This window comes from Lissotriton helveticus, chromosome 7, assembly GCF_964261635.1.
Source record: "Lissotriton helveticus chromosome 7, aLisHel1.1, whole genome shotgun sequence".
Classification (NCBI taxonomy): domain Eukaryota; kingdom Metazoa; phylum Chordata; class Amphibia; order Caudata; family Salamandridae; genus Lissotriton; species Lissotriton helveticus.
The window spans coordinates 1599200076-1599225224 of NC_136068.1; the positions used below are offsets into that span (position 1 = coordinate 1599200076).

The 25149-nt window shown below is 46.0% G+C and overlaps 1 protein-coding gene across 2 annotated transcripts in view; it reads left to right on the forward strand.

Moving 5' to 3' along the window:
• POLD1 (DNA polymerase delta 1, catalytic subunit) overlaps positions 1 to 25149 on the forward strand; it is a 493173-nt gene that overhangs the window by 291233 nt on the left and 176791 nt on the right. For both annotated transcript variants that reach the window (XM_078655207.1, XM_078655208.1), the window contains exons 23-24: positions 2542 to 2674; positions 15946 to 16059. In XM_078655207.1, the coding sequence (XP_078511333.1) occupies positions 2542 to 2674; positions 15946 to 16059 (247 nt within the window). The remainder of the gene's footprint in view (positions 1 to 2541; positions 2675 to 15945; positions 16060 to 25149) is intronic.

Below are 25149 nucleotides of genomic sequence, written 5' to 3' on the forward strand. Positions count from 1 at the left end.
TAGTACGGAAAACAGTTGTTCTATTATACTGAAACATCACCTCCATCTGCGGTTGAGATGAGATTTCTGGAACATAAGTGCCGTCCTGATCCTGTGCAATATGCTGACACTGACATGCACAGAGAAAGCCCCGGAACTGTTACGTTGTTATGTTATGTTACCTCAACTTATAAAGCGCAACAGCTGCCCCAGCAAAGGGGCGTCCCGGCGCTGACAGCAGAGCAACTGACACATGCGGATGGAACAGATAATAGGACTACGGGGCAGGGAAAAGACGAGTCTTAATGGCCTTCCTAAATTCTAGATAGTTGGTAAGGCCACAGATGTGAGTAGGAAGTGCGTTCCAAAGGAGGGCCACTTTCCTACGAAAGGAGCGGCCTCCAGCACGGACTCTCCGTGTCCGGGGGACCACTACCATGTGTTGACCCAGTGAGCGGAGATGTCCTGGGGGAACATATGGTGAGAGGAGGTTGGCCAGGATAGTAGGGGTGGTCAATTTCAAGGCTTTAAAAGAGATGCATAGAACCTTGAATTCAATTCACCTGGCCACAGGCAGCCAGTGAAGACGAAGAATGGCGTCAGACACCGGGCAAGACCTGCGTAAACCCAGAAGGGTTCTTGCTGCCGCGTTTTGTGCCCTTTGTAGCCTCAGAATTTCAGCCTTATTGGACCCCAGATATAGAGAGCACGCATAGTCCAGTCTTGAAATTAGACGCCTGAATGATGACCTGTCATATGGGTGCATCAAAGAAACGCAGTATGGGGTCTTAGCCCCCATAGTAGTCCGAAGCAGGTCCCTGCCACCTTTTTGGTATGAACTCGGAAGTTGAGAGGCAAGTCCAGCCATACCCCCAGATTTTTCACCACCGGCTTGGGGAGTGGGCACTACCAAGGCTAGCGGGCCACCAGAGTTCACTCCACTGAACATGGTCCTTTCCCACCAGCAATACCTTCAACTTGCTGGCATTCAGCTGGAGACAGTTGGTGGTCCCCCACTCGGCGACAGCCGCTAGGTCGCTCTGAAACTTAAGGGTGTTCCGCTAGGCGTCGTTCTCGAGCGCCACCACCAACTGTCTCTCGTCGGCGTAGGAGACCATGGTCAGTCCTCTGCTCTTGGCTACTGCAGCCAGGGGTTGAACGTAAATATTGAATAACAGTGGGCTGAGGGAGAAACCCTGTGGCACCCCTTGTTTGAGTGTGGCTCCAGAATCCCAGATAGGCTTTCCCAAGATCTGAAGATCCAATCTGTGCACTTCCTCCTGGTGCTATTTTTTGTTGATAAATGTTGATGGGAAAGCAAAATGGTCCCTTAGCTGTGGGTGTGTAAGTAAGGGCATGCATGAACTTAGTGTGGCTTTAAGTAAGGTTGGGAATAATTGAAAGGATCACACAGCACTCAGTCTCTTGCAGGTGGGCCTGTGGAGTGTATTTCACATTGAGGACAGTGGTTAGGTGTGATGCCTGAGGTACTTTGAGGTCAGTCCCACTTCTGCTTTTTCTCCTTTCACAAACCTGTCTTGAAAGGAAAGTGTTTCCGTCTTGTTACTAGATGGAGCTGTTGTCTCACTTTCTAACATTCTCTCTTTCTATTTCCTCCCCCTTCACTGCTTTCTGTCCTGCGGCATATTCTTCATCATGTGACCTCCATATGTCCCCTTCTTACAAGGCCTGTCTGTGTCTATCCCATGACATTGTTTGGCTGACCATCACCAGTTTATCTTTACATTCTGTTTTTACTCCATCCATTCTTATTCTTTCTTAACCTATCTTTTTGTCCCAGATGTCATGCCCCCCCTTTCCGCTAACCATTAATTTTCTAATTTTTCATCTTCCTCCCATTCTGTCTTCTTACCCTGCTCTTTTTTCCTTCTCTCCATCTCTTCCCATTCTCGTTTCCATCCTATCACACTACCTCCTCTCTACTGCTAATGTCTCTCCATCTCCTCTTGTGCCTTTCTCTCATCTCTTTTCATGCCCTGTTTCTTCTTTCTTTCTTGTCTTGCCATCCTGTTTCTTTTCTGTCAATTCCCTCCCTCTGTTACTTCTTTTTTGTAAACATCTCCCCAGCCTGACTTAAATCTCCGCTGCCTCTATATCTTACCCGCTCTCAGTTCTTTTTTTCTTCCATCCTTTAATTTCTTTCTGCCTATCAGGAAAGTAACTTGCATTCCCGAAAATCTGCACTAGATCCCACTGATTTCTTGACACTGTACACATGCAGTAAAAGTGTAACCCTCCAAGAAAGACATCTTCTCTGTTTCCCATTTCTGTTATTCCTCACATTCTTTGTGGTCGCAACCTGTGTCCTCTCGTGTTTTATGTCTACTAAACAACCTTTAAGGAATACTTGTCAAGAAAGAATTACTCTCTTCGCTGAGAGCCATTGTCCTTCATGTGTCACAACATTTTAAGGTTGGGCTCCAGTGAAAATGTGTACAAGCATTCATTCTGCAGGACATATTATGGCTGCACAATCTAAGGCCATTTGACTCCTTTACCAAAACAGACTAACTCCTTTGTTTTTTCTTATGTATTTTTCAGGATCCGATCTATGTGTTGGAGAATAACATCCCTATCGACACTCAGTACTATCTGGAGCAACAGCTGGCTAAGCCTTTACTGCGCATCTTTGAGCCCATCTTGGGAGAAGCCAAAGCAGAGTCTGTTCTGTTGAGTAAGTGTCTCTACTACCTTCTTTCAGTATTGCCTTCCTACACCTTTTGCATTGCCTCCCACCCCTCCAACCCAGTCCCTGACACCTGCAGGTCTTGTGTCACACTTCTCCCAAAAAGCCTCTACTCTACTACTACTACTCTAAAGCAGATTTATAAGACGACAGCAACTGGTCTCCCCAAGACAAGTAGCTCTAGCATCTGTTGCCCAATACCTGATCCTCCTCTCCTTTTGCTCCCATCTCCTTCACTACTGTGCTTTCACAGACTGAACGTTGATCATTTGGCAGTGATCCGTACCAACCTTTTTCTTACTTCAACAGAAACCTCTGCTGAGGTACAGGAAGATAATGGGGATATGTCTGAGGTCACACACACAAGCATCAACTCAGGGTAGAGCACCAATGAATGTACAGTGGGGAATAGCAATTTGCCTTGTCTAGTAAGGTATAACCGCACACAAACAGAAAAGAGGAAGTGGTCCCCCCCGATCACTTGCAACACATTGATTTTCTAATATCTGCTACTCTGAGATCTATATAGTGTATACAATGTGGTTTAGTGTCTACCTACTGATTAAGAAATGTGGGTAAATGGTAGTAAGAGCTTACATTAAATAGTGACCTATGAGCAGATTTCAAATCTGGACTTAGTTGAAGTGTTTTGCTGGAGAATGAGCAGGTTAGGTAGTAGATGTGAGGTCTACAGGGCCTTAGTTACCCAGTTAGCGGTTGCTGTTTGCTGTTCTTTTCATTTTATACTCTCCTAGTAGTCAGCTCTGGTGCTTGTCTCTAATACCCCATCCTGTTCTCCCTACACCTGTCTAGATTCTAAACTCTTCCACATGATACCTCAGTGAATTAATAAACGTTGATGGATAGCAGGGAGGAGGGGGTCAGTAGGATGGCATGCACTGTTGTCCAAAGTGCATCTTTGCATTTTTGAGAACAACTATTACAGCTTGGCTTAAAAACATTTGCTCCTTTGTTTCTGTCTATAATTTGTTGACACAATTTTTCCTCTACCATTTCTATGTCTGTCATTCATGCTCTTATGTTTCCCTTTCCTTAAAATCTTAATACTTTTGCATACTTTTTGAATGAAAAATTGCCTTGTTACTTACTGTTTTTCATTTGCATTCTATACATAACATTAATCAAAGAATCTCAAGCTGTAGAGGTTATGTTTCCATTTAATCACGCATTGGTGGTTATCAGTTTAATGGTTGATTCCATTTGCGAGTACTTGAACTGGAAGATTTTTTGCTGTGGCCAGGTCAAAACTAAAAAAAAAATGTCTTGCATTGAGCTTAGATTTGTTGAGTATTTAGATATGGGAGCTATTCCGTGGAAGGCTCCAGGTCTTTATTCCTGGCAGCTTCTTACTGGACGTGTAACCACCGCCTCCCTCCAGGTGGAAACTATGTGAGCTTCCATCAAAATTTCCGTTTCACTTTTGTAACATTTATTTTCCATTGTTTATTAGCTGCGTAGTTAGTTACTGTCAAGAAGTAGAATACTCCTAAATTGATTTTAAAATTTTTAAAGATTTCCTCAATTTGGGTTGATGGTTTTTGACACAGATTTCTCTAAAAAAAAAATGGGCCCAGCCCACCACAGCTTCTGCTTTTTTTGTTGCTGCCTTGATGTTTTGTTGCCATGTTTGAAGTGAACTAAACGTGATGCCCGATAGCAGAATTTGAAGATACTTTTCAGCTACGTTCATGTCATGATTCTTTCACTTAATTGCGTTTAGTTTAGCTACCCCCATTATGTTTGATTTAGGGTCATCAAAACAGAGAAGCAACATGACCAGCTATAACAGTAAACTTGTGTTGTCCTTTTCTTTAGTTCGAGTTTTGTTGAGAGCTCTTTTTTGGTCATAAGATCCTAAGCCCCTTATATTGTCACTGAGTTCTCCAGTGATGACCTGTTAATGTCTATTCATGGTGCTTTCTGCCAGTGTTGGTCATTGCCTTTATCTTGAATTTAGATTAAAAGATGAAATGTTCTGCTACCAGCTTTTCTGTTGTAGGTATTTGATTGTCTTAGATCCACATCGGTTGATGATTCCTAGGCCAGACCTGATTAAATGCTTGCCCGTCCCAACCATCTATAGTGACCCACAAGAATTCTGTAGACCATTTTTAGTAAACATCTTTGGGGTTTAACAAGCCTCCTGTACTTTGCCCTTTTAGAACAGAGGGGCCATTGTAGTGATTTTCCACCAGTTACGGTTGATGATATTGGTAAAATAGTTACTGAAGATTTTCTTCCAAACTGGTGTTCAGTATGTTGGGCCTTTTTTAAACCTCTTATTTGGAACAGATCTGTGTTTTGTATATTATTAAGTATTATTATAATGTTAACCCCATCGACGCTCATGACGAGTTCAGCTCGTCATGAGGTACACCTCTCGTACGCGCATGACGAGCTGAGCTCGTCATGAACCGCGGGATTCTGCAATCTTTAGCGCACAGCGGGAAAATGCGCCGCACCGATGCAGTTAACTTGTGTCTATTTGCACATGAGGTTCTTAATTTCTTCTTGGGGCCTTCACATAAATTTCTTTTCAAAATTGTTATTTCAATGAAAAGATCTTCTTTTAGCGAGAGAACAATTTACTTGGATACATTTTCCTCTGATGGTTATTTCTAACCATAGATTTGTTACCTTCGAATACTCCCCAGATGCCAGAGTGGACCCAGAAAACATTTTCAAATAAGTGCTCCAGCACACCGCTTAGTAGCATTATGTGGATCTGTGCTGCCTCCACACTACCCCACCGTGACTGAACAAAGACTTATGTAAGCACCACACTTGCATGCTGATGACAGTTCCTTTCTTTCTAGGCCCTCCAGATCTGATCCAGAACTCTGCCCCGTTGATTTTTTTTCTTCTCAGTTTTCTGACAACTCTTAAGGTTTCAAACGTGTGCTAGGGAACAATGACCCACACAAAACTAAAGGTTTAAAGCAGTTGTTGGTCACAGACCCACTAGAGGTGTATCTTTGGTGTCTGGGCACTGGACATAGCTCTAAGTTGTGCGATAAGTGCCCTTTTATACATCTAAAGAAGATCCAGGACTGGGAGGCAAAGCAATATATTGCCAAACACAAGTGGTAGTCTCAGCCGTTGCAGAGGTTCCATTTCAAGGCTCAGACTTGATTTTGAGGCTGCGCCTGCAAGACTTTGTGCTCAAAAGTCCTCTGATCAGTCCGAACATATGAAAGCTTAGCAGGACTTAACCCTATTCTGCCACTCTGTGTCCAAAGGGAAGGGACGAGGGCGCCAAGATGAAAATCTCACCCCATTGAAGTCACTGAGCCAATTCCTCATCTGATTCTGACGCCCTCTGAATTTTACTGGACTGTCGTCAACCCCACAACAAATTGTAGCCTTGAAGTAGGACATATTGCATATTTCAGTGCATATCTGGCTCTCTGATATGCCTTTAGTCCTTATGGCTTCCAGTCAGGTTACGACTGGAACATCCATCCCTGGTGCCATTTGTCTCCTTGGATCCAGTTACCAGGCCAATATCAACTCTGATACAGACTTCTACTCCAGTACAGACTTCTATTCCAGTCTTGAGAGCTACTCCAGTACCTGCGACTCGGACGCCGGTACGGACACACCCTGTACTGGAATATTATGCGGTGCTGATGCCAGTGTTTGTAATTTCATTGCGCTGCACTGGTAGGAAAGTTGGTTCGATGTCAAACACGTAACCAGTTGTCATGCACCCAACTCTAACCCAGTACTACTGCCATGTTGTGCCCACCAGCAGTGACTTCATTATTGTTTTGGTTCTGACTGATCATATGCAAAGGGGCAACTCTATGTTGACTGTGTTGAGAGTGATTGGTATGATACTAGCACATGGGGAGTAGTGATCTGGTTTACAAAACCACCAATCCAAATCGTAAAATATGAACATGCATTTATTCTCCAATTATTTGAAAGATATGAGTCTTCGTACACAAAACACAATAAATCATTGCTCAATCATATCTGGTTTACCTTTCATAAAGTTCATTACTTTTACCGCAGAGCCACTTAAGATGAATATCATCAAAATCTAATGCTTATCAGAAAGTGTTGATCAATGGTATCAATTCGTACTCCATTTTCTGTTTGATTCTTGAAGCAATATTATTATTGAAGTCCATTATTCCTAAACAGGCAGCACATGGACAAGGGAACACGTGTTTCATGGTAACAGCACTGCCTCTTCAAGGATTCCCTGAAGACAAACGTAACTCTAGGTCAATTTGGTGGTTATTTCTTTATGCAGAGTTTGACAACACACCAGATCACAGGGTCGACACGAGTGACAGATTTCAGAAAACTGGACTTCACAGGTGAAGATAGTGTCCAAAGTAGAAGTAAAGGAAAATATGATCAACATTATTTGTGATAAGCATTAGGTTTTGATTTTATTCTCCAGGAGTGGCTCCACAGTAAAAGTGATGAAATTATTTGAAAGACCGATCTGTCAAATAATTGGTGAATAAGTGCTTTTTCATGTTTCACTAATTGAATTGTTGTGTTTTGCAAAGCATATCATCACTTCCCATGCTCTAGTATCATATTATTATTATTATTATTATTATGACCTCATTTATATAGCGCAACAAATCATCCCCAAGTGGATCTCTCGGCGTCTGAGAAGAGAACCTTTATAGACAGTGAGATCTTTAGAATAGCCAGGTCTTAAGCATTTTCTTGAATTGAGATAGATTGGAACAGGCACTGATTTCGTCAGAGACTGTTCCAGTGGCTGGGGGCCAGATGATATAAACATTTTAAGCCGGAGGGGAAACTGCATTAATGGGTGGAGTGTGTGGGGCATACTATTCTCTTGTGCCCAAAAGAGGATGATTGGTGTGTCTTGCTTTCCACTCATTATTGTAATGAATCCGTATACATTGATTTGTAGAAGGCCAGTGGGCTTGACACTTCATCTGATACAGAGATTGAGTCGCCATTCCTACCTGAAGATCGTATTGTAGAGGACTTGACCAGTAAGAATACAAGCTTGTTTCCAACCACTGCTCCGGATAGGAAATCAAAAAGGGTTGATGCTTTTGACAAGGGCTTGTTGTCTTCTGCCAATCTAGCTTTGCGATTTGTAAATGCTGTTTGTCTTCTGGGCCATTAAACACATGTCCTTTGAGACATGGCCTGCAAAATCTTGCAATTATGCAGGACCTTTTTGGCTTAGACGATTTATGATGGACAGGACGTGATTAAATAAGTTATCGGCATAGGTCTGGGTACTATAGATAGTCTGGGGAGGGAAGTTAATCCCAGTGTTGTCCTTCATCAACATGTTTGAGTGTGATCCACAAGACTCTCCGGTGATGTACAAGCCTCACTTATTGATATGCTTTTAATGGTTCTCTTTTTGTTGAGAAAGTGAACTCTGCTTTAGAATGCTTCAAAGACAGCAGTGTTGTAGCACACTCCTTGGATCTGTTAACCCCTGCCAAACAGTTTCTTCATCAATTCTGAAAGTTTAGAGCATATACAAGATGGCTGGAATATAGACAGTGACAACCTCCCCAACCAGTGATGCAGCAGACACCTCTGTCCTTTTGAGGCAGTGGACGCAAGTCTGGCAGGTAACACGAGGGACAGCAGGAACATCAGTCCTCCACTTCCCTTTTCCCTCTGATAATGGCCACCAAACCACTCTAGTTAGCCCTGAGGGGCGCATGTCATACCAGTGGTGGAGCAGGATTCCACATTTGATCCAAGGTTAGCAATATACTGTGTCCTACAGATGGGTCTGATTGTTCAAAATGGCTGTGCCCTGTCTGCTCCAACCACTGTTCCTGCCACACCAGAGGGAATTTCAGGCGAGAATCTGCCCATTCTGCAACATGAGGTGTAGGTGTTGCTTTCCAAGAGGGTGCTATCGGGCATTGAGATGGTGCCAGATTAAACAGAGGAGAGGGTTGTTACTCTTGCTTTTTACACGTTTTGAAGAAAGACAGGAACCTCACACCTGATTTGGGCCTTCGGCAGAATGATAAATTCAGAATGCTCTGCACGACTGGATGATGGTGTTGGACCTACAGGGCACATATTTTCATAAAAACTTCCTGCAATTCAACAGACATTATCTGAGGTCCTAGGTAGGCCAAGAGCATTTACAGCTTGCAGTGCTCCCCTTCGGCCTCACCAGTGCCTTTTGGGTATTCACAATAAAGTTATTGCTGCCCACCATCGGAGGTGAGGGATACCAGTATTGCCATACCCTGGCAACTGGCCGTTGAAGACTGGCTCTCCATAGTCTGTCTCAACGATGCTGGATTTCTTGACATCATTTTGAGTTCACTGTCAATTAGAATAAGTGCTCACTGACATCTTCACTGAAGCGTCTATTCATTTGGCCAATTCTGGACACTGTGGAGTTCAACACCTTCCATCTGCCGCAACGAGCCCAGACATTTTGGCTATGATACCTATATTTCAGGCTCTTTCCTGTATTACAGTGAGGGTGTCTCTAAGGCCTCTTAGCCTCGTGCATCTTCCTTGTCAGCTACTCCAGGTGGCACATGCGTGATCTGCAATGGAATTTGAAGTTGTAATGGAACCGAGCATCAAGGCAATCTGAAAGATGCCATCCAGGTCTTAGAGAAGGCTGCTCAAGATTTGTAGAGGTGGCTGCTGACTGAGCGTACTGTGGTGATTGACAGGCCATGGCGGGTACCATGCGTTTGCCCCGTGGGCCGCCAAGGTGGGTGGGCCGGTTTTGAACTAGCAACTCTCACCCCCCACCTCCCTCACCCCTCACCTCCCTCGCCCCTCCCTGAGCTGTTTTCTAGGGCTAGTTTTGGTTCTCAGTCCGGCTGTGGTGATTGACATGTACCTGCAGAGCCAGACGAATGGCTTGCAACCCTAGCCGGTATTAAGTATCACTGTTCCCGCTTCTTAATTTTCATGGAGATACATTTGGCCATTTTGTTGTGTGGATAATGAGTAATCAGAATAAAATAACTTTAAATTCTTCCAGTGGTTAAAACAGAAGGAAATATTTGGGATTGCTCAATGGCAGAAAAAAATGGATCAATTATTAAATTATATTCCAAAAATAGGAGATCCAGTGGTTTCTTGCTGTCCGAAACCAGCCCTGTTTTTAACCACTTGGATGCTATGGCATGTCCATCGAGTCCATGTAAATTCCATTGAAATGAATGGGAACTCCATGACGAGTTACCCTTGTCATTAGCATCCAAGTGGTTTTTTCCACGTTTTGTCTTGGCTGTGTTACATTCCAGGCTCATACTGCCCTTTGGGCCTCAAGAAAGCATTCATCCTCCCTTGTCCATTTTCCTACCTTAGCGCTAAAGTTGTCTCCTTTAATTGTCAATAGGTTTATGCGGATTTCACTTAGGCTTGCAACTAAAATCTCATTTGTGAGGATGTTTTAAAACAACCTTGTCTGGGCATCAACCATCTATATGTTGAAACATAAGTCTTGTACTGTTATTTTCAGGCACTCGTCTATTGTGCATTGTATCTATATTCCACCCATATTTCCAACTCATCGGAAACCCTTTCACCTTCCAGCATTCTATGGTCAAGATTCTTTTACTAGTATCATATTATTTTCTTGCAGAACTTTTAGCAACCCCAGTAATTAGTTTTCATCCTTCATTCTGCAGTACTTGATGGGCAGATTGTGGTGCCATTCGTTTCCATCTCTAGCCATGATTTCTTATTTTGGCTGTTTACAGACTTATTTCTTTTTCCCTAGGGTATGCTGCCAGGACAATTATTTGTTTCCTTCCTTTAACTTTAAGTTTTACCCCTCTTTTTCTTTTCTCAATATAGCCTACTTGTTTGCTCTTCCTCCTGAAGGTTGATTGCATGCATTAAGCTATGTCCTTTAGGACTGCCACCTTGTTTGGAAGGTTTATACTTCTATAGAAGAGCTCCTTAACCTCCTGAACCAATTCGCCTTTGAGTTTTTCATGTGTGCATTTATTTTGTCTTCCTATTATTCTCAGGTTACTTTATCCATGCTTTTAAGCTTTTCCTTTTTGAGTTTTTTATATACATCATCTTGGAGCCTTTTCTCCAATTTGTGGCAGGCACCGGGTCCCGTACCATTTCTGTTATGTAAGCAGCGACCGGTCACTTAAACTGTTTTCACCACTAGCATTGATAGCAAAGCAAGAAAGTAAATCTAAGTCCCAGAAATCTGCCAGATTATCTCGAAGGTCATATTCCAGACAAGAATTTCTGATAATTGCAGGTGCTAGAAAGCAGTTATCTAAAGATCAACGTGAAACCTTCTTAAGTTAGAAGTGCTTGCTTTGCATAGGGCTCTTTACCGTAACTGTGCTGTAGACATTCAGGTTTTGAATTTAGGCTTCTAATTGATACTTCTTCTTTTCAAAATTCCTTTTCTGGAGTGCTGCCAGGATTCCACCTTCCAGAAAATCAGAGGTCAAACACTGTCAATTCTGCCTTCAGGGAGGAGCCAAGCTCGCGTCCGAGATGGCCGCGTTTTAGCTCGGCTCCGTTCACTCTCCTGTCTGCAACAAATATCCTGTCCTTTATCCTGCCCCGGGAAGTATTCCACGATGTGTAGTGGAACGACGATAACTCACAGGCACTTACCATTTGCTCCGGTGATTCTTGGGTGTCACGGATCCTGAGTTACGCCCCTGTCTGCTTCGGGGCCTCCGGAGCGGCCGGACCTGGCGCTCCCTGGCGGCGCCCGGGCTGGACGGGGCGCGGTGGCCGGCCCTTGGTGGTGGTGTGGAGTCGGTCGGAGGGGCCGGTGTGCTAATAGACCGCTTGCGGCCTCCCGGGCCTGGTCCGGCGGTCCTCCAGCCTGGTGTTGGGGCGCTGACTTCCATGGACGGGGTTAACCGTACATCTGGCTCGTCTCCCCTTTGTTCTCCGGCCCGGCCATTTTGAGTTCCTCCGCCCGGACTCGGAGAACGGTGCCGGCGGCGTGTGGGGTGCCGGCGCATCGCCTTCTTCTGGTGGCTTCCTTTCCTGCCCTGGAGGCACCTCCACTGGTGGTTGCCGGTGTCCTGTTTTGCCCCGCTGATATCCGGGCGGGGGTCAGTGTTCGTAGCGGCCCCGCCGGGCTTCTAAGATGGCGGCCGGCCCCATGACTCTCGGCCCTGCTGGGACCGGCGATGCGGACCCGCCGCACGGCACGTTTTCTGAATACTGCAAAGGTGAGCCTACACTTGGCGACATCCTCGCCGCCCTGCGCTCCTGGGGGGCATCCCTGACCGCACCGATCGCTATCCTGGAGAGGGGTCCCTTGGCTGGGCCTGCCGGACCCCCCTCGGTTCGTGCGGCGTCATCTCTGTTGTGTGCTGCCGGAACTTTCCTTGGGGTCGTGGACCTGGAGGCTGCTGTTGGTATCGATGTCCGGGGGTCCGCTCCCCTTCTTCATCCTGTGCCTCCTTTTGCTCTGGAGGTTCGCCAGCCGGATCCCGTATTGACCGACCTCGATGGTTCTCCTTTTCCTCTTTCGCCTAACATGGCCGAACGAAGATCCTGTGACTGCGCCGCTGGACCGGCTTTCTTCGTATTCCCATCGGAACTGTGCCTGCTTTGCCTGAGGTGGTTAAAGTACTTTCTGGATCATCCGGGACGCGATCGCTACAACTTGAGTTTTTTTTTTATTCGAATCCCTGTTATTCACCTCCGGTTCAATGCGATCTGGTTCCTGGTTCGTTGGACTACTACAGTTTGCGAAAAACGAGGACAGGGTTGAGCTGATCTTGCCTCTGTGGACTGTTATTTTGTGGTATGGTTGGGTGATCCGTTCATAATTGTATGGTTATGTTTGATATTTCTGTACGTCCCTGGAGCATTTCCGTGTGTTAATTTTTTTCCCGTGGGCTCTGAGTGTTTTTGGGCGGGGGGGTGGGAGCTGAAGGGGTTTTGATTATGTGGCTCCTCTCCCGCTGTTTTTTCCCTGTTTTCCCTTCCCCCCTTTTTAATCTACGTGATTCTTACTTTCTATATTCTTCTATATTTCGGGTTCTACTTAGGGCGACAGGCACGCTGCTGGGGGGTAGGCCATAGCCTTCTGCAGGGGTGCAGGGTGGGCTGTGCGGGGTGGTGGGGGGGTCTGTTTTATTGTATCTTCCCTTGTTCCTTTTTTTGGTTCTATGGCTCTCATGTATCCCCTACTTTCGTGGCGCGGTGTCGGCACGTAGCCCCCCGGGGTGTTTGTGCTGGCATGGCACTTTTGGTATTTCTGCTGTCACGGTTTACTATACATTCATTTCTCCTGTTGCCACTAGTTCCATGTGCCGAATTAGTATTTGGTGCTTTGTTGGCCGTGGGGGACGTGCTTCGATGCTGCGCCCTTACTTTCCCCCTCCCTTTTTTCGATGTCCTTTTCCTCCCTCATTTTCCCTTTCCCCCCCCCCATTTTTCTTTTCCTCCCTTGGGTTGTTGTAACGGAGGGCTTTTAGTTCTGTAACCGTATTTTTCGTTGTTTTATTATTATGTGTCCTTGTAGTGGTGGGAGGGTGTTGAGCAGCGATTGTGATTGTTTTTGATGGGGGACTCACGTTCTGCCTTTGCCAAAATATACTGTTCTTTTGGTCTTTTCCTGTGTTCGAGACCTCGGCTTGCTCACGGCTCACCACGGCCCTCTGGCCTTTACAGACTGTCATTATCCTGTGACACCCTATTTTCAATTATAAAATTAACCTACTCTTATCCTGTCCGTGATGGCGACTCGAAGACTTGCTACCTTTGCCTTTCATATGAGCTGTTTAGAAATCCTGTTGTCTCTCCTGTATCGCCTCGTATGTCACTTAATTGTGGTGGCCGGCCCGATGGGTTGTAGGCCCGTATCTGTGATCGCCTTCTGTACAATAAAGGTTTTAAAAAAAAAAAAAAAATCTGCCTTCAGCACCAGTCCATATCCTATCCCAAAGCGGTATGCCTGGGGTTTCGGATGGATACATCTGCAAGTTGATTCCTCACCTTTTGAATTACCCCTTGTGCAGCATTCAAATGAAACTTTTTTCATACCTCTCCCAGGTTGACGAGGACGTCTTAATGGCACGGCTCCGCTCACAACTCCATATGACGTCATCAGAGCCATTAAAAGACCTCATCAACGTGCTGACGTCAGTTACCTTATTTCCACGCCTTCGACGCGTAATGGTTTTTCTAGGACTCTCCATTTCTTTGTGGTTTACATTGTTACAGTAACGTCTAAATACTGTATCTGTACTATGGCTGCTCAGAAGAAGCTGTATTTAAACCCTGTAGTAAATGTGGGGGTCATATGTCTATCACAGACCCACACGAAGATTGCCTTTGGTGCCTGTCGCCTGACTACGATTTCGAGGGATGCCTTCATGTCGTCGGATGAACATGAAGGCCCTCAAAGAGAGGGAAGGGACGTTCATGTCTCGGACGAAGAAGGAAAAGAGAGGTCGGAAGAGGACAAAGTTGAGGTCGAATAGTAAGCTGATGCCAGCGGAAAGCATCCGAAAGGAGTGCCAAAGGTGGACGCTGGGTAAGTGTGTCACTATTGATGGACGATATCTCCAGTATTCCCAGGCCTTGTTTGGACCCATTATATCTTAAGGTCTCGGTGCAGTACCAACTTCCGTTTTCTCCAAATTAGTGGGCAGGTAAACCTATTGGCAAGGTAAGGCCTCCAGAGTCATTGGTAAGTAAACTGGAAGAATCCGTGCGCAAGTCCTCCAAACGATCCCGTGTACGGCTGTCGATCTGTCTGTACCAACGACTCTGGAAGTCTTACCTTGCCAATAGGTTTCCTTGCACACGAATTTGGAGACAACGGAAGTTGATACTGCACTGAGACCTTAAGATATACTGGGTCCACACAAGGCCATCAATAGTGACGCACTTACCCTTTGGCGCTCCTTTCGGATGTTTTACGCTGGCATCAGCATACTATTTGTTTTAATCTTGCCCTTTAGAAGCCCTCGTGAAGGGTGAAACGCGTTTCTGTTTCCACAAATGTATTAAGGATTTTTCAAATAAAAGACTTGCATCAGAAACCAACAACACCTGCTAAACAAACTCTGCTTTCTGTGTCTTGAACCACCGCTGCTCTTTTGTGTTGCCTCTCATCAGCTTTTTTCTCTTGTATTTATCTGTGATTATGTGGCAACTGGCTATTTGAGGTGGGCAATAGTAGTGTGAATAACGTTTGTGACTAACCTAGGTGCAGTTGCCGCTAACCCTGCTGCCTTTGCTTATGTAGCAATACTTCTGGAAGAGCCAAGACTTCAAGGCCTTTCTAAATTGCACCAGCTCCGTTAAAGCCCTTTGCGATTGTGGAAGCTCATTCCACATCCTGGCCACTTTGACTTAAGAAGCCTGCCCCCTTGCCTAGACCTTCGATAAGTTTGAGTGGAGACGAGGTTCGCCATACTTGAGCAGAGAGATCGCATAGAGATGTATCTTTTGAATCTGCGTGGCAGCGGTTGAGGGCCTTTTTGCTGTAGAGCTTTAAAGCAATGCACATGGCTTTAAAGGTAATACTTTGCCTCAGAAGAAGCCAGTGTAATTCCTTCAGGGCATGTCACGCAGCGGGTCCATAAGGTCTATTTAACGCCAGTTTTGCCGCTGTCACTTTCACTCTGTGCAGTCACTGTGCTGAATAATCAGGTGCTCCAAGTAGTAAGGCATTGCATTAGTCGAGTCTGCTGAGTATTTTGCTACACGCATCAACAAGGCCTTTCGTCATTATCCTAAAAAATATCTGTCTCTGTATTGTTTTAGTCCCATACGAATAACAGACCGATACAAACCTGCACTAAATAATAGTGATTTCACTTAACTGGTAGCTGATTACACGACCAGGAGTCTTTGTCTGAAGGTGGGAAATATTTAAAACATGGATGTTGTAGAACTGGTGTTTTTGTAGGTAATATTTTTCATCCCAGGCACATTTTTGAAGTACTGTAACCAAACAATCCTTGCTAAATGTGTAATGTTTCTGTTTCAGACTTGGTTATTGAAGTATCTTTTGAAATGCATGTATTCACTTGGAGTGTTTGGACCTCATAGTAGAAGTAAATGTACATAAACCCCCATTACATGATTTTCTGTAGTTAATCCAACATATTTGAACCTTGAATTATTAGTCTGATCTCTATCATTCCCTCTTGCTGATCACACCTAGCTCTCCAGTCTCAGACTGATCTACATGCCCAGTGTAAGACTATGTACCTTTTGCAGACGAAAGCAGGACTACAGATATAAAATTGTGCCTTTCTCTTTCCTTGCAGAGGGAGATCACACGCGATGTAAGACAGTGCTCACCTCCAAAGTAGGGGGACTCATGGCCTTTGCCAAAAAGCGCAGTACCTGCATTGGTTGCAAAGCTGTCCTGAACCATGATGGTAGGTGATTGACTGGTTAATGGTAAACAATGGTGCTTTGGAAGAGCTGAAGCATTATGTAATTGATGAAGGATGACAACTTGGTTTGGATGAGGGGATCCTATCTAGAGAAAAGTTAGTCTGGTGGGTTATTGAGACACTCTCAAGGCAATCGGTTTTAGGCACCAAGGAGCTTTTTGCAAGTCTGAATGCATTTTAAATGCATTATAATGTCTACCAGGATGAATACTAACTACATGTGCCCAGCACACAGGTCTTAATTTTGTTGCCATATTTTTGTGATAGCCTAATCAGTGATGAATTGAAACATTTTGAAATTGTATGGATTTCTGTTGTATTCCTATGTGCCCTTCCCAGCCTTCATACTCATGAGCCGTTCCTTCTAACACTCTGGTGGACAGGAGAACATCTGCATGCCTTTTAAGAAATTTTAAGTAGGTATGCATACACGGTTCCATCAGCCTTTTGGCCTGGCCCTATGTCACAGTATCTTAACTATGTTCAAGTGGATAGGATATCTCTTTTATAATTATTTAGAAGTGATAACATTTCCAGCAAAACTGCCACACATGGTTTCTGAAGGAACACTATCCATGTAATAGTGACATTGAGCGAAGAGGTTAATCGCGTTCGAAATGAAGTGTGTGAAATAATGAACAAGACAGTACTTGGATTAATATGATACACATATGTCATTTTATACGTATGGGAGCAGACTATCAGTGGGCAGGGCTAAGTGATGGAGGAAATGGAACTTGAGGAGGGGAACGTGTTCATTACCATACAGTAAGGCAAAATGGGAGAGCGCGGCCTCACGTTGAAAAGGTGAGTTCTGAAGAAAATTATAAACTGAGGACAGGTGGGTTTACACCTGAGGCAGTGCATTCTAATGAATGAGTCCAAAGAGGTGTAAAGCACAATAGTGAGATTGCATGCATGAGTATTTGAGAATATTGAGGCAATGAGCCCTGACAGTGCAAATGTCAGTGATATGCAGGCAATTATGGTCATGAGGCGGTTCAGCAGAATAGTAAGCAACTTGTACTCTGCTGCTAGCAGGGAATGAGCAAGCCTGTAGTCGATGAGTAAAGGTGGGATTTTGAAAGGACAGAGTGAGAAAAAAAACATGTGATTGCATAATTGTTAACTTGGTTGAGAGGTGTAAAACATACTTTGGAAGACACTCACTTTGGAGAGGTTTAGTGATGTGAAATGATTATTTGAGCTGTATGTTATTTTTGATAACAGATTTCTGGCCATTACGAAGACAAAGAAATGTAAGTTTTTCAGTGAAACAGCACACTAACATTGACAGTGAAGGGTGAAAAAGTGCAAATGTCATCAGGTGAAGGAGAGATAGATATCAGTGAAGTGATACAAGAAAATGCTTTAAAAGAAACCATACAATATCAGATTTCTATTTTTCGATGATTTAAGTGTAAGTGATCGTAGGGTCTCCCAGCGTCTAATAACCATGAGGGAGTTAGACATTTGTGTGTGGGTCTCCAATGTGAAGGAAGGTAAAGAGATGAAGATTTGGGTATCATCTACATAGATTTAATATGACACTCCAAATTAGCAAGGAATATCGTTCAGGTAAAAGGTGTACAGAGAAAAGAGTAGTATGCCAAATCAGAACCCTGGAAGATGAGGGCACCTAGAGATGGAAAGAAGTTGATTAAGAAATAAGAGGAGAACCAGTTGAGTGAACACTGGTGCAGCGGAAAGGTGTATCGGAAAGAGACTATTAGTTATGGATTCCTTACCTTAGAATTACCCCAGGCGTCAGACTGGATCCGGAGAAATGTTTTCGTAGCAGTACCCCTGCGTGTCGGTAGGTGGCGTTGGGCGCCAGCCAGTGCCGATCCGGAGAGAGTGGTACCTCTAGTCATTTTTTTACTGTCTTTTTTTTTACTTTTGACGACTTCTTTTTTGAGTCTTTTGACTCCTGGTGCACAGGGGTGTCACATCGGCGGACCGGCTTCAAGCCTTGTGGCTCCTGCCACAAGCTGATGTCGGTGACAGACCCACATCTCGTGTGCCTCTGGTGTCTGAACCGTGACCCCGACCCAAAGTCGTGCTCCGACTGTCGGGCCATGGCCTGAATTCTTTGCGGGAGCGGTCCCATAAGCGTCTGGAGGCACCGGCAGTCGTCTCTGCGTCGCTTGAGGCCCAAGTTGAGAGGGAGGTTGGGGAGCCATCACCACCACTCCTCGTCGAAGTCTTCGTCTTTGGGTAAGTCAAAGCACAAAAAGAAGGTGAAGAAGCACCGTCGCTCTTCGTGTTCTCCCCGTCCGTCGGCAGTTGAAACTCAGGATGCGGAAGGTAGTACTCCTGCTCCGCCCGCGGAGCCTGTTGGGTCGACTCCAATCCACCCTCCCTTCCCAGGAGCCAGAGTGACCCCAGCCCAACTTCGTAGCTTTTACGAAGCCCTCCACTCCATCTTTGGCAGCCCGACTCTGCCGGCGCACCTTCGGGCCCGCGGTATCGGCTGGGAGGTTTAGATGTACGATGCCAGCGGCTTCGGCCCTGGTACCACAGGGATCCATGCCTGGATCCGGATCGGCGCCGGTTGACCTTAGGACACCTCCGGCGTCAAATCCATTGGCGACACCTCCATCCCTTCAAACGCCCGTTGTCTCCCCAACCAACGTTGACCCCGGACTCCCCCTCGACATGGAGCCGGAGCCGGACTGACGTCGACCAACCCAGTTACCGGCACCGACCAGTACGTACTTTTGTACCCGTTTTCTACCCTGGCGCCTTCCCTACCGCTCCACCTGATAAGGAATCCAAGAAGCAGTATCACCTTGGGAAGAAGATTTTTCTTCCTCCAGCGGAGGACTGCGGTCGGTGAACACCACATGTCTCTTGGGCTGTTACACCCACTCTGTGTGGGACACGGGCGTGCAGGTGCTGCCACAGTGCCGGAGGAGGCCTGGGCCGTGCTCTCCCGTGCAGTTGCTGAGGGTAGAGATGCAGGGAAGTTCGCCATACGATGTGGGCTGGACACCGCTGACTCGCTACGCAGGACGATTTCAACATCGGTAGCCCTGAGACTCTATGCTTGGCTGAGGTCCACTGGCTTTTCTGGCGACGTCCAATTGACTCTTTTGGACATGGCCTTTGATGGCCGTCGCTTGCTCGGCGACAAAGCTGATTACACACTCGAGCGCCTTAAAGATTCTAGGGCTACGGCCAGATCCTTGGGCATCGCTACCACCTCTCGCCCCTCTCAGTCTGCTCTTCGCCCCTTTCGTGGCTATGGAAGGGGTGCCCCACCACGTTCCGCCCAGAACTAAAGGCCTGCGCAAACTGTTCAGCCTCTGCGCGGCCAGGGTCGTGGGACCCAGCGTCGTGGGTCAGGGAGCCAGTGGACAGGCCAGTTCACCAGTGCCCCCTCTGCAGCAGCCTCCTAACCATCCTAGTCCGACCCTCAAGGGCCACAAGTTGCCAGTGGTAGGCAGGATTCGCCATCAGCTTCCCCACTGGCAGAACATCACATGGGACAGGTGGGTTTTACAGATAGTCCGAAGGTGCTACTCCCTCCCCTTCAAGACTACCCTTCCATCGCATGTCGGAGGATCACTTGGCCGATCTCCGCCAGGAAGTTACGGCTCTCTTGGCCAAGGGAGCCATCGAGCGTGTCCCTGTGCCAGAAGTAAGTTGTGGTTGCAACTCCTACTACCCATGAACGACAAAGGCCTGCTTCCTATCGTAGAGCTCAGGAACGTCAACCGCTTCCTCTGGAAAGAGAAGTTCAAGATGCTGACCATTGGCTCAGGTTCTGTCTGCTCTCGACCCCGGAGACTAGATGGTAGCGTTGACTTGCAGGATGCCTATTTCCACATTCCCGTCCTGCGGGCCCACAGGCGTTGCCTACGGTTCACGGTAGGCCACAAGCATTTACAGTTTACCGTGTTTCCCTTTGGCCTTACCAGCGCCCCTCGGCGGTGGCTGCGGCTCTTCTGTGCAGATCAGGGGTTCCAGTCTTCCCCTATCTCGACGACTGGTTGTTTAAGGCTGGCTCGCCCCAGGCTGTCGTCTCCCACCTCCAGACTACAGTGGACCTCCTGCATTCGCTGGGGTTCACTATCAACGTGACAAAGTCACACCTTATTCCCTCTCAGAAGCTCCTTTTCATCTGAGCAATTCTGGATACAACACAGTTTCGGGCTTATCCTCCCGAACAGCGAGTACGGGTTATTCGGGCTATGATTCCGATCTTTCAGCCTCTATCCCGGGTTTTGCTCACAATGACTCTGCGACTGGTGGGCCTCATGGCCTCCTGCATCCTGCTGGTGGATCATGCCATGTGGCATATGCAGGCTCTGCAGTGGGGCCTGAACTTCTAGTAGGCACAGCAGCAGGGGAATCTTTCCGATTGCGACCAGATTTCGGAGGGTACTACACACCAACTGCAGTGGCGGCGATCGAATCAGGATTGGGTCAACGGCAGATCCCTCTCCTTCTCCCTTCCCCAACCAGCGTTCACAATGGTGACAGATGCATCACTACAGGGGTGGGACGGTCACATGGGAAATGCGGAGATCAGAGGCCTCTGGTGTCTGGCGGAGTCCTGGCTTCACATCAACCTTCTGGAGCTTCGGGTGATTTGTCTTGCACTGAAGGCATACCTTCCCTCTGTCCGGGGAAGAGTAGTGCAGGTGTTCACGGACAACACCAGCGCCATGTGGTACTGCAACAAACAGGGCGGGGTGGGGTCGAGGACCCTATGTCAAGAGATTCTCTGCCTTTGGACATTGCTGGGACATCAGGGTGTAGTGTAGTTCCTATATTCCCAATAGGCTCTGCGCATTGGAATAACATAAACGATAGTTTAGACGTAGGACTTATGTCGACTAGGTCTCTATTGAATATATTAGACTTAATTATGAATGCCAGCTAGCTCAGAGGTCACTAGAAACTTTCTCGAATTCACAAGAAGGGATTAGTTTCTGACAACCGCATAAACATGACAACTTTGCTCCCCTAGAATAAGGAGTATACCTCCAGAGCTGCGGAAACAATAGATAGCTATTTTACTCAGTCAATCGTGCATGCTCAGTTTCACCAGAAGTGCAGAGAAACAGAGAGATGGGCGTTTTCAATAAAATATGTTATTTATTGAACAGTCTTCTTTCTCATGCAAGAGAAGTGAATTGCTACAATCGCAATACTTGTCATAAAGTAAAGTGCGTACAGTAAAAGGAGTATTATAAAATGATACTGTAAACGCATGGTATGGTTTCTAAGCCATACGGTACTTAAAATAGATCAAATATATACATAGATAAAATCATGACTAAACATACTCAACTGGTGCTTCTAAGATACGCTTACACCGGTGTACCTAACCTAAGCCTAGTACAGGGAAGGAGTAAGTGAGATGTAGTTTGAGTTAAGATAGTTTCTGCCAAGAATCTAAATCAAGAATTCTCTAAGGGTTTAATCAGCTCCGTACCTTGGTTATAGAATGAAGGAGGTCTTGTATCTCTCTCTCAGGACTTAATCTCCCAGCAACCCGCAAGGGTGACAGGGAAACACTGGAGCTGGATTTCTCGCCAGGAGAAAAGACAGCGTCTCTCTCAGTGCGTCAATGGGAGGGTCAGCTTCCTTCGGCACTCGCTACAGCAGGGCGTCGGGCAAGTAGATAGCCGATCTGCTCCAAAACCACTGTGTGTTTGCTAGGGCAGATGCTGGTATATTTATACCTGGAAGGTGCCGAGTTTGACGTAAAGTTGGACATAAGACGTCACTAAGAACTTGCAGTTCTAGGACTTCAGGAGTTCTAGGACAAATCAATACAGAAGCAGGGGGAATTCCCGGGCTGCTGGAGGCTTGGTTTGTTTAAGAACACGTTGTGCTTTCTAGGAGTCTATGGGAGTAGCCTTGCCATATTTGGACTGCATTGGCTATGTCTTAATACGGGTATGATTCTTATGCCTATATAAGGATATGATTTGATATAACCACATAAGGGCATGAATCGGGAATATTTAACTAGAGTCATAGATTCGTCTACAACACCCACTCCACGTATAATGTCCATCATTACTAAATACTAAGCAATTTTAAACATAACTATGCATGTGTTTTCCATCCCACCCCAAAATGCATAAAATGCATTTGAAATGGTACATACACGAAAAAGTTGTATTATACTGTATGTTTTTAAGCAGTGGTATCATTCAGATAATGCATATTTTGTACATTGAAATGGCGACTGAATGAATCACGAAATTTACATTTATGAAATGGCTCTTAATACAGAAGAGAGGGTCGACACCATTTCATCACATATTTATACAAGACTGTACATGTGATAGAGGCTAAGTCAAAATATTGTCTCTAGAGTTTAAAAAAATAGAAATCTTGTTCTCTAAGAATAGTTCTACTTTAAGCAGAGTATCATGTGTCAAAAAAGGTAAATATTTTGGGAACGGGGAAAAAATAATTTTGCTTTCAGGGAAAAAATAGTTCCAATAGTTTTTTTGAAGTTCTGTTTATCAAAACTGAAGGCCGAATTCAGAGTTCAGGGAACGCTGTGTGCTCGTGTTTTCAAAAGTTATTTTCGTTGTTAGGAGAGAACATTAACTCAGATAGGCTGGCAAAGAATTTGTCTACAACAGTAGGTGAAAGTTGGACCATGTCCGAAAAAGTAGAAATAGTGCATATGTGAGAAGCATTGCCGTCATCGGTGTCTAGATCAGCAATGGTCACAGAAGGTTGTACCTGTGTGCCGCTTTAATCTCGTACCTCACCGCCACCTAGTCGTAATGGTGAGGCCTCAACGAATGCCGTCATCAGAATAGGTAGCCGCTGGGGACAACACGTTGCATGAGCCGTTACCGAACCAAGCAAAGTATCGATATCCATAGGTACTGCTGATGGGAGTGTGAGACAGACGTCTAACACGCATTCTTCTTCGCAGAGCAGGCATCGTAGAACAGGTAGGATGCAATCTTAATCTTTAGGGAACTTGTTGTATCTCAGAATCTCCTGTTTCTTCTGCCAGACTCTCTGGGACGCTAGAGGGAGCTAGTGTGCAACGCGAGGACGCCATACTAACCTGGCAGGCTGGTTGGCTGGTCGCAGGGCTGTTTGTGGAGGCTGTTGTGTTGGCCAGGCATCGGCTTTGCTTGACCTGGGGGGGCGGGCGCTGCCACAACCCCCGTACCGCTGCATTCAGACTGACGTTTGGCGTTGCCGTTGTTGTGTCGCCGCCACCAGCCACACCCCACGCATTTGGCGGGCGCGGCTCTGCGGTACTGCGGCTCTGAGGTTCTGAGGCTCTGCAGCTCCTCGGCCGAGTTGGTGAGTGTGAGTTATGGGTGGCGGGGTGCCGCAGGCTGCCAGTAAATCTTATAGTAGTCGGGTTTGGAGCTGTGACCTGGGTGCGGGCAGCAGGTCTATGACATCGCAAACCACAAGGTGGGCCTGAGAAGGATTAAAAGGATTTAAAACACGGACTGGATGCTGCAGAGGCCCCCGAGGGAGAGCATTAAGGAATGCTAAGGAATGCTGAGGAGTGCTAAGGAGCAAAAAAGAGAGTCGCTACTTCGGAGGAGCACCATTTTGCATATCTGAAGGACCCCCAGCAAAGTTTATTTTCATTCTTTGCTTGCTTATCTTCCATACTTGCTGGGAATTGCTGAGTTTTGCTGGACAAACGGCAAAAAACGGAAAAAACAACAGTTAAAGGAATTGGTATTGTGACGACAGAGCCAGTGAGCCTACTTCCCCTTGCCTGGTGCTCTCCTCCTCAACAGTCACAACTCAGTGAGTACAATTGGGGTGACTGTGAATTGTGAACTGCTTACTGTGAATCTGTGAACTGTGTACTACATACTGGGGGAGCTGCAAGGGGGAAAAAGGTCTCGGAAAGTCACCAAAAGTTTTTCGAAAAAACTGGATAACCCGGTCCTGGTCCTGGTTTTGGTCCTGATGAGCTAGGCGAATAACATAAAGGGTCACCATTATCTCACTGAGGTCCCTTGCTATATATGGTCCTGGTCCTGGTGAGCTAGGCGAATAACATAAAGGGTCACCATTATCACCATTATCTCACTGAGGTCCCTTGCTATATTACTACAGTGCTCAGCTTTTCTTTCCCGCCCTTGTCCTTGCTCCCTCCCTGACGGCAGCTGTCCATTATCTACAGGGCAGACGGGCCTGGTAGGGTGAGCACCCAAGGGTGAACGGGAGGCAGTGACGTGTAGCAAATTTGAGCGGTCATCAGAGAAGGGTATATATACCACCCAGTTTCTTTCCCTATGATAAACTTGGATATTGGAGAAGCCTGCCCATGACTCTTATTGAAAAGTGAAAAGTTAAAAGAATAAGAAATCAGGGGGTCGAGGGCTTGCACCGGTGGAACGCTGGTGGGACGCACCTTGTGTGTTGGCGTGAGCGCGGTGAAACGCGCTGGGAAAACAACGCCACAGTAAATTGAAGACTCCCGGGTATACAGCAGCACACAGGTGGTGTAAGGCTGTAAGTGGGTTGAATGCAGGAGTGAGAGCTGAGAAAAAATAGCTCTGAGAACAACATTGCTGTAACTCACAGGCTTCAAGTATGGTACAATAGTGTGTTTACCAGATAAGAACTTTTTATCCCGCAATAAACTGCAATAAATTGTTAGCAGCAGCTTGAAAACTAACTGAATTGTGCATACCGCCCTCGCCAAAATCGGGGATCGGGGTAAAGTGTGGACTTTATAGGAAGAATATAAGGAAATATGCGCTCCGGCAAAGTGAGGACAACAGGAACAACTAACAGACGTATAAAGAAAATACAACAGCCAAAGTTGAAAGCAAATATTGCAGGAGCAAATCAAACTTTAATTTCCCCAATAGCCAGAATGTTCGCAAAATCAGGCGAAATCTCGGATAAGTTTGAATTCATGAAAGATCCAGCTGGTGCTCTTATCACTATGCATAAGGATAGGGAAAACGATAAACTTCAAACTCCAATAAAGCCGATAAGTACGGAAAAATACAGTAGGCAAGTTAGCCAAAGTACTCCCCAAAACGGAGATTGCAACTTACAAAGGAAGGAGCCGGAATTCCAAATTACAGACCAGGATAT